We start from the raw sequence: 14,002 nt of genomic DNA on the forward strand, positions 1-14,002 counted from the left end.
AGCTCAGAAGGCATCTGGAAAAAGTGCAATTAATTACTATAAGAAGAAAGGATTCTTGCATGAGAGAACAGATGTAGCCCTCTCTCAGAATATGCACACTACATGTCACCAATACAAGCACCAGCTTGAAAGGAAAAAGGCTGTCATTGAGAAGGAAAAGAAACAATTGCACTTGGAGCCAAAAACCTCAGTGGTGACAAAAAGAAAGGCTAAAGAAATCTTTGCCAAAGTCGCAAAAAGAGCTCGACTGGCATATCAACAGGTTGTGTCCATTGGAGAAAAAGACAAGTGAATGTATGGAATTATTTGTATTTAGTTGATGTACTTGGATTTTTATTTTACAGATTTGTTATGAAAAGAGAAGCATATGTTTGCTGCAAAAATTGACAAATTATTGTGACTTAATTACAATGTGAACACTGACATATACAAGAAATAACTTCAGCATCAATAGTATTGGAGAACAAATTCATCTGACTATAAATATTGTGAAATTATTGAAGTCAAGTTGGGCATTTTTGTTAAGTTTATTAGTTTTTTAGATGATTATTTTGGTTTTATTTTTATGATCATAAGTTGCACCAGGAGCAGTTTTTATGAGTGTAAAATGCGGTTTTGGCTGGGTGCCTTTGGACCCCTGGATCAGAGGCACTGCCCCTCAAGACCCAGTTTGGGGAGGACCCTCAAACCTCCATTACAGTTTTATCAGCTTTTTTGGGGAAGAGCAATATATTGTGTGGACTTAATAAAAGTAGTTTCTTTAATTTCAGTAATTGAATCTTTAATACTTTGTATGTGTTCTGGCTTGGGATTGTTTCAGTCAATGCTATTATACCATTTAAGGCTGTATATAAAGAGATATTAATTTCAGCTACCATCTTAAAGAAGTCAACTAATATTAAAACAGGTTCTTTAGATTAAAACAGGTTCTTTAGATTATGTTTCAGTATAATAGCTTGCTGTAGAAGACTGTACCGTAATTGAACCCCGTTCCTGTGCAGGAAGAACTTGAAGCTTTCAGCATTGTGACACAATGGCTGGAGACCTAAGGTGTCATCGGATCCCAATAAAAATTATGCAGCTCAAACTGATCAACATCAGATAAATAAATGGATCATCCTCAAGAGATTAATGATTCTTTAAAAAATGCGAACTGAGATTTGTTTAGTGTATAATGGTATTTAAATTTGTTCTGGGTGACATTTTTTGTATGTTCTCTTAGGTTAGAACCTATTAAATATGTTAATTTCCTGTTGGGACGTTTTTACATATTCAAGATTTTTAAAAAATTATGTTCTAGCTATGAAAAATAGAATTTCATTTTAAAAATTTTGTGGGATGAAAATTAAGAAGTTGACTAAGGGAAAACTTGATTATATGTTGCTTATTATCTCCATTTAAATGTAAGCATTAGAGCAGGAACTTGTTCTGATCACATGGTTTATATTGATTAATAGTGCCATGCTGTGTGTTTACTTATCGTATGGGGAATACATATGTTCTGACAACTTTAGACGTAGCATTTAAAGCCCCAATAATTCCGTTGTGTGTAAAAAAAATAATTCTACAAGCTATTCTGTCTGAATAATACCAAATCCTAAAATATATTTGTCCCAGACATCATTTTGATACCTTTAAAATAAAAGTAGATATGTTTCACCACATTTTGAGCAATGTATTTTTGCCGTCGATTTGAGAAACACTGCCATTTTTTGAATGCATAAGAATGAATACGATCTTGTTCAGTGACTTCTAGTGGATGGCTGCTTTCATCAGAAAGCTGGAACATAATTTGATGACATCTGAACTGTAAATTCAGGAAGCCAGCATCACTCACTGTTGGATACGGTAAGTTCTTCTTATGTGATACTTGTTAGTTACTTTATTGGAACTGTAATTAAATTGTGTACAAAGGAATAAAGGTAATGCATATTTATGTTTTGTGTGTATACTTAGATGCTATTTCTTCAATTCTTACTATATAAAAAGATGTTAACCTTTAAGTTAATACCTTGACTACTAGCCCTTTTCTTATTTATTTATTTGCATTGAAACTGTTGGAGTAGGAAGTTAGTAGGTTTATACCTTTTCTTGCAAGTCTAATATGATAAGAAACGTTTTCCACTCATTCTTACTTCATAAATTATCATCTTGCCTAATGTGAGCATAATCTTATGTTTTTTTTGAAATAACTGAATGGTTAGGAATTTTCCAGATGTCGCATCCAAATATTTGTTACACCTGATGTTCAGATATAATTGTATGCAAGGGTTTTTGTTCATTAGAACAGTAACATATATTTGCCTAATTTTCCATTCTGTCCAATAAGTGTTCTCTGCCTTTCTCTGACGCATCCAAATAATTTCAGTATTTAAAAAATTGTACATATTTAATAATTAGAAGACCAAGTATTTTGTAGTGAATTAATGATAATGTAGTAACATGAGGAACATTCAAATACTGTTCTCTATGATGGGTTCTTGAGTGAGAAGTGAACAGGTATGCAAAGCTATTCTAATGCTTTTATAAAAGTTCGTTGAATATTCTTTCACAGGATATGCAGTTCATGGTGATTGATGAGGCAGTTTTTGCCCTGACATGAATGTACCATATACACCTGATGTGCTGGTCCTGCCGTAAGATTATCCTTCATCTTACTGACAGTTTTTTGGCGGTATGGTCAACTAAGGGGGGTGTACGAGTGGTTATACCCAGGTGCCTTGTGTTTCAGATGAAGGACAAGTATCCAGTTTTGTTTGGCCTGTACACTGGCTATACACCTTCCAGACTTGCCTAGTTTCTGCAAAAGATGAGCTCCTTTACGTCAAACACATTCCCACAGGGTCATTTCACCAATATTGCCTCATTAGTTGGGGAAAGTGGTATTATGTTTGTTTCCACTTTCACTTGATATACAGTCCATTGACCCTCTTTCTTGTAAGATCTATGATACCTAATAAATAAAAAAATGAAATACTTGAAACTAAACAGAGAGCTTTATGATTCCAACTCAGTTTTAAATATCATTGGCCTTGCATGTGGGGTGAAGGTACTGCAGATGTATCTGAATATTTAAGGGCGTGATTACTGATTCTACATTTTAGGCATGTTTTCTATCCTTGAAATGGTTTGAGAACTTAATGCATTTAAAAAAATTCAACACAAAACTTTACAAAGATTTTAAATGAGCTTGGTCTTACAAAATGGGCAGAGAGGAGTAAGAGTATGAATACAAAATGTCTTTTCAACATTTCATTGGAGTTTTGTACAGGTATCAAATCTATAATCCCTCAGTTTTGTGACTTATGATTTATAATCCCAGCATTTTGTGACTTTAGAAAATAAATAAATCCTAACCTTGTTGAAGTAGATGCTGTCAAAATGAGCAGTACATAGTTTCTCCTATGCAGAAGCAGATGACACCACAAGGTGTAGACAAATTGAATATAGCAGGCATGTGTAGATGTCACTAATGGTTTTTGCATTTTACATGTGTATCTTAATTTTCCATTAAAATAAAAAGCTTAACCTTTTTTCATGAGAAATGAAAGATATGAAAGAGATTCAGCATGTTTATGCATGGATTTGAGTGGTAACTTAATAAAGGATGGTAATATGCATGTATTTGTGTCCTTCTTAAGTAAAATTTAATCTCTCCAGAAATTCTTCTGGCCATGTACAATTTATGGCAATTACAGGAATGTTTTGTAGGGCACAAAATGTAATTCACATTAATTATGTAAGCATAACACAATGCCAACAAATATTTAGTACAGTAATAAATATTTAACAAGTATTTAGCACCTTTGTTACTTTTTTTCTTCATGTGTTTATGTTTATATCATTAAATGTGTGACAGTCTTTACTTCTGTTTAAATGTATTTATATCCATCCATTCAGCAATCAATTTCAAACTGCATCATATCTCTCCATTTGCCATGGCTTTACTCCTGCATCTTCTGTCATTGTTTCATGCGTGCATGTGTTATGACAGTGATCTATTAATGGATGTTGCAAGTATGATGCTTGGCACTATATCAAATATTCTGGAAAAGATTGTTTTTATTATCCAAAAGTGGTTGTGGTAAGTATAGGGATATTTTGATGTTACCTGTCTGTTGGTAATCATATCTTGTCCAAAATCACAAAGCCTAGTTTCTGTTTTACCCCATTGGTAACCTTCTGTGACAGGGATACCAGTTTCACATCTAAGCCCACAGGTTCTTACAGGGAGGTGTGGTGAGGTGGTTTAACAATGTTTTAATTGTAGCAACATTTGAAATATAATCTGACCATGCTTAAAACATTTGGTTAGGATGGGAAGACAGACAAAATTTGACAGATTGGCATTTTGACAACAGATTCAGTGTTTAAGAAATTGCAAGTATCAGAGTCCCATCCCATTCAATGTAAGTCACATATTTCGTTAAAATCAGTGCAGTGTCAAGCTTGTAAAAAGCTTACATGTAAGCTATTGTGTGACGTGAGGCCAAAAGACTCTTGTGTATATGGGGTGGATGGGTGAGGGTTGGAGAGAGTCAAAAGGTGGGGTAAGGCATGGCAACCTGTTACTGAAGGTTTTTATGTTTCAGGCTCCTGTGATTTTTTTAAGGAATTTGAAAGATGAAATGCCAGCCATTGTTGTTTATACTCCAGAAGCAGACTGTAACAAGTTGCTATGCATCCATGAAAAAAGGGCCAGCTTCACATATGCGATAAGCTTATTGCATTCTAAGAGGATCAGTTCCTATTTTCATTTTGAATTTGATAGTATAATTCTACATAGCATTTATTAGTAATGGTTAGAGAAACATGGCTAACATAATTGTCCTTGTGGTTTGTTACCGGATTTTGTTTTCAGCTTTGGTTTTACCTTCAGAATACCCCAACATTCCAGCTGATTTCCCATGTTCACACGAGTTTTGTCCTTAGCTAATACAAGCTTTTTGGCTGTTGAATCATTTCTTCTCAGATCTTCAAAAAATGCAGGCCTACCTCTCTTTCATCCCTTATGATTTCCATGTTGTCATGTTGTTGTGTTAGATATGGAATTTGTGTTATTTATCTTAGCAGTCATGTTAAAAAAACAATTGCAAGCAACTGTGGCAGTTCATTTAAGAGGTGGCACCTCTTAAATCCGAACTGAATATTTGAATGGCATTGAACCTGACAGATTGATTATTTGATAGAACCATCCATGTATATTCTTTGCGTTTGACAATCATATCCTTTCTTCCAATGTTTAGTTAGATGGTAAGAATATTTATAAAAAAATTAAATGGTGCTACTGGGTTTTAAAAGTACATGGTTTTGAGTACTTTGAATGTTTTAAAACAATTTTTTATTCATTTTCAGTCACTTTTTAAATGATGCTACTGGATTTTAAAAGTATATTTAGATATATTTACTTCTCAAAATTTTGTGACTAGTGAATTAGAATTTTACCAGAACTAATGGCCCAGGCCTTAAGGCCAGTTTAAATGCATTATTTAGATCGAGTCATAGACTGTTCATTCATGGAACCGGAATAATATATGAGCTTTTAAATCCACCTGAGAATTACAAACTGATGTATACTGACTGACCAAGTTTCTGAAGCAAAATAGTCTAATTTTAGTTTTTGATTATTTTGTACAGGTTGCAGGCAGGAAGGGATTTCCCCATGTTATTTATGCCAGAATTTGGCGGTGGCCAGATCTTCACAAGAATGAACTGAAGCATGCCAAGTTTTGCCAGTATGCATTTGATCTCAAGCAAGACAGTGTATGTGTGAATCCATACCATTATGAACGTGTTGTTTCTCCAGGCATTGGTGAGTGAAGTAAGCTACATTGAAAGTCTTCTGATAGGAAAAACTTGTCATGTTACACACTTCTAGGTCTCCTGTTAGGATTATAGTGCTCAAAGAATTTTTTTTTTAGACACAGGCCCCAGGCTGGTGACTTAAATCAACTCACAAGCCCTGACTGAAATTCCACAAGCCTGGTCTCCCATTTCTACATGCCAATATATCCCCTTTTTTTGATATTGTCACGCAACATTGCAATATCTACAATTTGCATATAAATTCAAAGGGGTTTGAAGGTAATGGAAGTGTCATTAGTGTTCATCACTACACTCACTAGGGACTAGATGGTCCTGGTGTTCTATGTTGATTATCTGAGTGAATCCTGGTAAAACATATCTCAATGTGTTGTTTGCAGTATATGCAAAGAATAGTGGCCCCTCCCCGTTTTTTCCCTTGTTTTTTTAGCTGGCATGCTTCACGAAGTAAATTTATCGGGGGGGGGGGGGCTTTGCTACTAGCTAATTGCTTCCTAAATCAGGTTTCAAAATTGAATTAAACTTGAGTACTATTCCGACAACTGAAATGATCATGCTTTGCATTCTATATAATTATGTAGTAAAATCCAACTTCAAAGAAACGTTGCCGCTGTTAACAAACTTCTCAAAAAATATACATACATGTGACTTAACAATATCATTCAAGGCAAATAATATGTAATACATCTCCTTAATTACCTATAATGGGTTGTTCTACTTCCTGTTCCAACCTATGCCAATTACAACAATGGGCTCATCCACTAGGGCCTTCAAACTCATTTCACTAGCTATTGACAGCTGATTTATAGCTGCCAAGTGTCCTGCTTTTCTGTATTTGGACCTGAATATGGGTGTACAGTTTTTTTGGCAACAAAAATATTTTTCTATGTAAAAAAAATATATAAAATTTCCTTGCAATTTTCAGTTTACAACGGGCACTCAGTTCCATTCTGATAGTAATGTATCACATGTATATAGGAATAAAGTTCTACAATATGATTGGTTCATTCAAAATCAAGGCTACAATTTCTGTCTTTATCCACCATATTGGATTTCGCAAAAAGTTACTGCTGTCGCTGTATCTCATCTTCGTAATATTCAACTTCTAATCATGTTGAATAGAAAAGCAGAATATTCATAATTTTCTCCAGGAAAGACAAGAAAACGGAACTAGTCGGACAGTTGGGCCATCTTTTTTGTGGAACAATCTAGTAAAGGAGAAAACTCTGCGTTTTGCAGATTGTCTAATGTGATTTCCCTATTGGGCATGGAGGCGCCCATGAAATAAAGAGCATGAAAAAGCTAATAAAGATCAGCTTGCTGCTTCATCATACACAACTCAGCCTGAACTTACGACGTATATAAATACCAGAAAGAACCTTGATGTAATTCGATCAAAATTCGGTTTATTAATTTTTTTGTGTAAAGTAACCTTCCTCTTTCAGTTACTAGTGTTGCTGGCGATTTATTTCGCACAAGTTTTCCAGACAGTAAAATCGCAAAGAATTACTCGTATGCTAGAACGAAAACAGTTCAATAAGAAAATCACACAGAATTGAGATCATCAATGAAAGTTGATACATTCAAATCGATAATGATTGGAAAAAAATAAGGTGTGGAAAACACTACTGTAAACAGCCTGTGTCTGAGAGTGTTGCACTCTTGCACCTTCTGAATGGGCATCCGAATGGAACATGGTACAACACATGCATCTTTGACATTAAATAATTATGTAATGCACTGTCCTACTTTACTGATGGTTGTATATGTTGTAAATAGTTACATATGCATTAAAATTTTAAAAATCGGTATTTGTTCCTGAAAATCAGTATTTTTGTCACAAGCAGTCAGTATTTTTGTATTCGGGGGTTGGCAGATATGCCAATTAAGTAGCATGTGAAATGTTGGTTTATACCTTACCTCTTTGCCTTTAATCACCACTGTTTAAACTGCCCAAGGGATAGTTATACATTGGCTCCTATCTGACTGTTTACTGTTTATACATGCTACATGTGGGTTTTTGGTGGGTTGGAGTTTAAAGATTACTGAAAATTGTGTTTCTCAAAACAACCATGTTGGGGGTTTGGGAGTATGCAATCATATTATTTGCATTACATGCCATGGTTCAATTTGATTAAAATCACATCTCACATAGGACAGTGGTGATATGATTTAGATTGTGCTGTGTTATGGCAGGTATGTCAACATCGTGAAATGCATTTACACATTTCGTCAGTGAGATCAGTTTCCTCAGGCAAATTTTTAAAAAATTTCAACAAGCCTGATGGGTACCTTACCAAGAATACAGGACAGGCCTGATCTAAAAATAGAGGGGCCCTGGGCGTCAGGCTATCATATATTTTGACATAGTACTACAACGTTGCTGCTGAAACACATATATCCAGATAGTTGATATTTTGTTTTTGTTGGTTTTAACTGCAGTTTTATCTTGTTTTTGGCCATATCTTGCAATAAACAGGGTTCCCCTTGCTGTCGAGAAAAAGTCGGGAGAAAGGATAATCTTTTTCCTGACAGTAAAAAGTCCTTGAATTTTGCAAATATTGACGAAAGTCTGGACAAACCAGGGAATTTTCCTCCACAACTTGATGCCCTAAACAATTATGTAAATGAATCTGAATTGATCGTGAGTTAAATTTATCGAATTCTAACCAGAATATTAGGAGGTTGCAGTATGGATCATTTGGGTGCTTGCCATAAATATCTTTGTTGAGACAATCCAAATGCTAATTGGATTAGATTCATCTAGTAGACCTTTTGTTTCACAGCTCGATATCCATATTTTTTTTGTATGGAAGGTATGAAAACCAATCTACCATCACAAGAGACCAACATGATGGCATTAAAGCATAGCCGCTTAGTAGATGGCTAGCAAACTTAAATGTCGTTAAATCGAGTTATACCTGCATGAAATCGATGTCAAAAAGTTATTTTCTCAGAAATTGCGAGTATTAAAATCGTTATGTCTTTAATCTGCTAAAAGACAATAAAACTAATGCTTTGATGAAATTTGATTTGGTATTAATGATTTTGTTTGCTAGTCGCACGAGAACACATAATCTCACAACCGTCTATTTCAAATATTGTAGAATTTTTTTAAAATTAGAATTGTATACTGGTTGTTAAAAAAATACAAAAATAAAAGAGCACAAAATTCTCTGTATTTATTCCGAGACCAGCTTCCAGAGTTTTGTTGTATCACATGACTACCATGTTGACATGTGCTCTCTCACACAGGGAGCGTATGAAGCAGGAATCCAGACTACTCTGCTTGATCAATCAGACTGCCAAGTTTCTTGTAGTTGTTCTCAAAAATAAATATGTTTAGAATTATATGTTCTTTCTAGTTTTTACATAAGGTATCATTTAATATAACTGAAATTTTGTACAACAACATTAAAAAGAAGTTTATTGTTGATATCATGCAGCTATTGGACTTCCGATGTCGTTGTTTGAGATTTGTCAATTCATGTGACTGTTAACACAGATGGCGAGTACCAGGTCATCATGTTTCATCTAGTCTGTCAGCAGATTAAAGACATAATGATTATAATACTTGCCATTTTTGAGAACATAAATAATTTTCCTATCGATTTCATATAGGTCGATATAACATACTTTACATTTGCTAGGCATGCTGGTAAGCTATCTTACGGTGGCAGAAGATCAAAATATTTTGCATGTAATTGCTCTGAACTCACACTCCATCCTAAATGTCCAAATGTGAAAAATGGGGTTGGAATATTCAAAGGAAACACGGATTAGAAAAATGTAGCTTGAAGCATTGATTTCAGATCTTAAATGGACTGCAGGAGAAATGTGAAATTGTCGTCCCTTTTATTATATATTAAGAAACGATAAGAGCCCATGTATCAATACAGGTTTGGGGACTGGTTTATTGAACTACAAGAAGACAAGTTGATTTTACAGAAAAATTCAGTCCTTGTTTATTCAACAGTATATAATTTTAAAGTTCTTTTGTCGAAATTTAAATCAACCCTTTTGTAAATGTCTTTAAATGATGGAATTTTTAACCAAATCATCTTAGGGAGTTTAGGTTACTTGCAAAGTTTTATTTCAGATTTTGTCGACATTCACAAATTCAGGGTTCAACTTTTTTCATTGCAAGATAATATTCTAATACTTTGCATTTATTGTTTTTTTTTTTTCTTCATACTGTGATAGGAAATGCTTACTTTGTATATCATGCACATATATTGCTCTAGAATTCTTTAGACTTAAAGGTTTGAAAGGAAACAAAATAATTTATGCTCATTATGTTGTTTCCACATAGCACCATAATGCAGGTCAGTGAAGTAAAGTTAGAATTTGTTGTTGTTGTTGTTGTTGTGGGGCTTAACGCCATTTTTCAGCACATGATAGGCTATACATGGCGGCTAGTATTAATGGTGGAGGAAGAACCCGGGAAACCCTTGGAAAGAACCACCAACCCACGAGAAGCTACTGGCAAGCTTTCTCACATACCCACATTGGCAAGTTAGAATTTGTATTCTGTGCATTGAAATGGCTTTAAATGCCAGTTTTTGGGAATATAGTCAGATCTGTTTCGTTAGACTCATTTTGTGGTTTTGTACATGATCATCTTTTCTGACATATTTTGGAGAGTCTTGAAAGAGTAACATCTTCAGATTTGGAAAATGCATGTTTTATAATCCAAAATGTTCTTTAATTCCATTCAGTAATGGTCATATGTTAACCTTGAAAAAATTAATTTCATCCTGGAAAAGACCTGGAAATTTATATTTAGATTTAGAAAAGCGTGGGAACCATGAATAAAAATGGGTGTTAAGTGCCATTCCCAATGAAACATATTGATGCAGCTGAACTGGGCTGACCTGGGTAGGTATCAAACCTGTGATCTACGGATTATGAGACAAACAATATACCAGCTGTAGACCTGCCAACTCTTATGATTTTGCTTTAAGTGTTATGAAAATTACCCGTAAAATATGGACTTATGGCACACAAGCAAAAGTTACAGAAAATGGTACTTGCCGAAAAATCTGGATAATCGGTTCGTCCTTGTTGATATGGATCAGGGTTTCATATTAGGATTAGTGAAATAAGTCATGGAACCAGACTAACTTTACAGCAGTATCCCAGATGCTTTAAACTGTACCTATTTGTTCATGCATGATCAAACTGCTGATTATACAAAGATTTTTAAAATGGCGTCCAGAAAGCGATGCATGTTTAAGACAAAAAGGAAAATAAGCTTCTAAAAAGTGTTAATAATTAACACAGAAGAATAAAACAGTATTCACATTCTTGTGAATAAAAGCTGGAAAGGACACAATTACGTTTATTGGACATCATGTGCCAATTTGAGTATGTCTCATAGCGGGAGATATTATTGCCATTGTCATGTGAAATTGGAAAAAGAATTTCCAAGAATTACGTCAGGTTGAGAGATAGCAACAAGCCATCTACATTGTTCCACATCAACCCTCTGCAAATTTAATTCACTGAAATGGTATTTTTTGCTTAGCTATTTGAATGGATTCAGCTGAAAGAAACTGTTACCTTTAAATTAGGAGATTGTTGGGAATAATCATTGCAGCTTCTGTACACAGTGACACATAATGCATGTTAAGTTTCTCAAATTTAAACATTTTTGAACTTTTATGACCATGTCAGTGCCTGTAGACATCGCAAAAATCACCATTGGTTAATTGATTTGGTTGTTATGAGCAGGGATTCCTTTATCCACACGAAGGCACTTGCTCAAATGTTGCTGATCTTTCATTAAATACAGTAAGCATTACAATAAATGAAAAACATTTAAATGACCTTTTCTTGAAAACCACTTAAAAGAATTTGATCAGATTGGACAGAAAACATTCTGGAATAGCTGGCTTTCAATTTATTTTTGTACAAATGATTCCAGTCCACCATCTAGTTTGGTTGCTGTTACTAAAATAGAAAAACCTTTTAATGCATTCCTCTCAGAAACTGCTTAAATTTAAAACAAAGTATTCTGGCAACAAAACAAACCCATTATCCCTGAGGCATTTACCACAGATCAAGCATTCTGACAGTTATTGTACAACACTCTACCGCTAACAAACCACTTTGCTTTACAAACAACTCAACATTAGAAGATAAACTGGTTGCCATTTACTTCTAAAACACCTGTCAAAGAAATCCAACAAATTGTATTTTTTACAGTTAATTACGCTGACTCATATACTGCTTCTTGCCTGTTATTTACCTTTCCTAAGCATGCGTGCAACAAAACCCTATGGAGCCTTTCGCTATGGTTCCTTTAAGACTATCGTACATGTATGTCTACTCTCAATACCAAAATGTTTGTGCCGTAAATACCTTCAGTATAAAAAAAAAATATTTTTTTTATTTAGTTTCTTTTCATATTAACACTGAAATAAGCTAGCCTGCATATGTACGGTACCATAGAGTTTAATGATTATTGATTAGTTGAGAGTTAAATACTTGACTGAGAGATTACTAATATGTCAGTTCTTTTGGAATACACATGTACCACCGTGGCTTAAATAACATGTATGGCTGCATTTTCTGGTGGATGCATATCTGTCAAATATACGTCAAGTACGGTAATACGTGTTTTTCATTCATTATCCTACCAGTCAAGTTAGAAAAAATATTTGTTTCACTTCATGACAGCATATATCATATGAGCTATGTGGCATCATTAGGCATGTGATCTCATCTTCGGCGATTGACAATAACAATAAATGAAAGAGCAAAAGCTTTACAATTTTCAGACTTAGACCTTGGCCAACAGATAAGCCGACCCCCTACTTCCAGGCTTTATGTTTTTCCTAAATTATTTGGCTTATATGCGAGTATACACTGTAGTTTGTTTTAAATCGAACTGATGCCAGTCTGACAATCAATATGGCCACCACAATGGCCATCAGACTTGTTGTCAATACTCCTCATATTGACATAGTTTTCACAAAGAACTTCTTTTGATATCTAGTTGAGCCTCAGTGAAAATGGTTCCCTGTAGACATCCAATATGGCTATAATAATAATAATAATGAAATTTGTGGAATTTTCACCAAATGGCTTCTAATGTTGTCTGCATATGGTCTGTGTTTCATGAAAATTGTGCCAATCTTACATTCAGTATGGCCCACACAATGTCTGATATGAAAATCTGAGATGTTTTAACATTCTGCATTTAAGAAGACAAGATGGTCATTTCTGGAATTCCTTGGGATGCTTAAGTATACTGGTGATATTTATTTTGGGACTCTTGGCTTCAGTATACTGGTGATATTCATTTTGGGACTCTTGGCTTCAGTATACTGGTGGTATTTATTTTGGGACTCTTGGCTTCAGTATACTGGTGATATTTTTTTTTACTCTTTGCTTAAGTATGCTGGTGATATTTGTCTTTAGAATCTGTTGATGATCACTCTTAGATTTTTTTCATTTTTCATTTCAGACCTTTCTGGCCTGACAATTCAGCATGCAGGTGAGTTACACGGTAAGAGAACTATGAGAGAAGTTTTATGTATATAAGGAGACAGTCTTGTTAAATTCATCTGCCTTCTGTTTATAAAAATGGTACTAACAGCTGCCTTGCTAGGTGCTCAGCATTAAGAGGTTAGTGTTAGGACTGGTCTGTCTGGTGTCAGGATAATGTGACTGGGTGTCACATAATGCTACATATCTGTGGCATGATGCCCCAGTGCTAAACATCACTATAAACTGCAGACATTGTAGCGATATGACTGAAATGTTTTTAAAGTTACATTAAAAATCCAAATCACATTACAAGTGCCTTCCATATTAAAAAAAATATCAAATATACACAACAAGAAAATGGTAGCGTAACTTTGTTTGCAGTGCTTCCATATATAAATGAAAACATTGTATTTAGTTACAAAAAATAATTTTAATAGTTGAAGGCTTTTACTCTTTTCCTAAATTCTAATGCATTAATACCAAATTTGTCAATCAGTAAGTGTCTTTGTTATTTCTAGGATCTAATGTGTAATATGTTGCAATGAACATTTTGTCATAATTAGTCGTGTTATTGTTGTTTTGGTCTTTTGAGGAGTATCAAACATCACTTACTTTGTCAGTGGAGCACACTTTAAAATAAATAGATAATAGTTAAATATATTGACATTTGTTTTACTGACAGATA

At 34.3% G+C, this 14,002-nt stretch overlaps 1 protein-coding gene across 2 annotated transcripts in view; it reads left to right on the top strand.

The window, feature by feature from the left end:
- Window positions 1-14,002, top strand: part of LOC149794077 (SMAD family member 4-like) — a 66,892-nt gene that overhangs the window by 16,765 nt on the left and 36,125 nt on the right. The window contains exons 3-4 of one of the 2 annotated variants that reach the window (XM_089968024.1): window positions 5,638-5,812; window positions 13,295-13,336. In XM_089968024.1, coding sequence (XP_089824150.1) covers window positions 5,638-5,812; window positions 13,295-13,336 — 217 coding nt within the window. The remainder of the gene's footprint in view (window positions 1-5,637; window positions 5,813-13,294; window positions 13,337-14,002) is intronic. The other variant, XM_089968026.1, reaches the window with a different exon arrangement.

The sequence above is a fragment of the Sinohyriopsis cumingii genome, chromosome 8 (genome assembly GCF_028554795.1).
Source record: "Sinohyriopsis cumingii isolate HCF-2022 chromosome 8, ASM2855479v2, whole genome shotgun sequence".
NCBI classification, from domain to species: Eukaryota; Metazoa; Mollusca; class Bivalvia; order Unionida; family Unionidae; genus Sinohyriopsis; species Sinohyriopsis cumingii.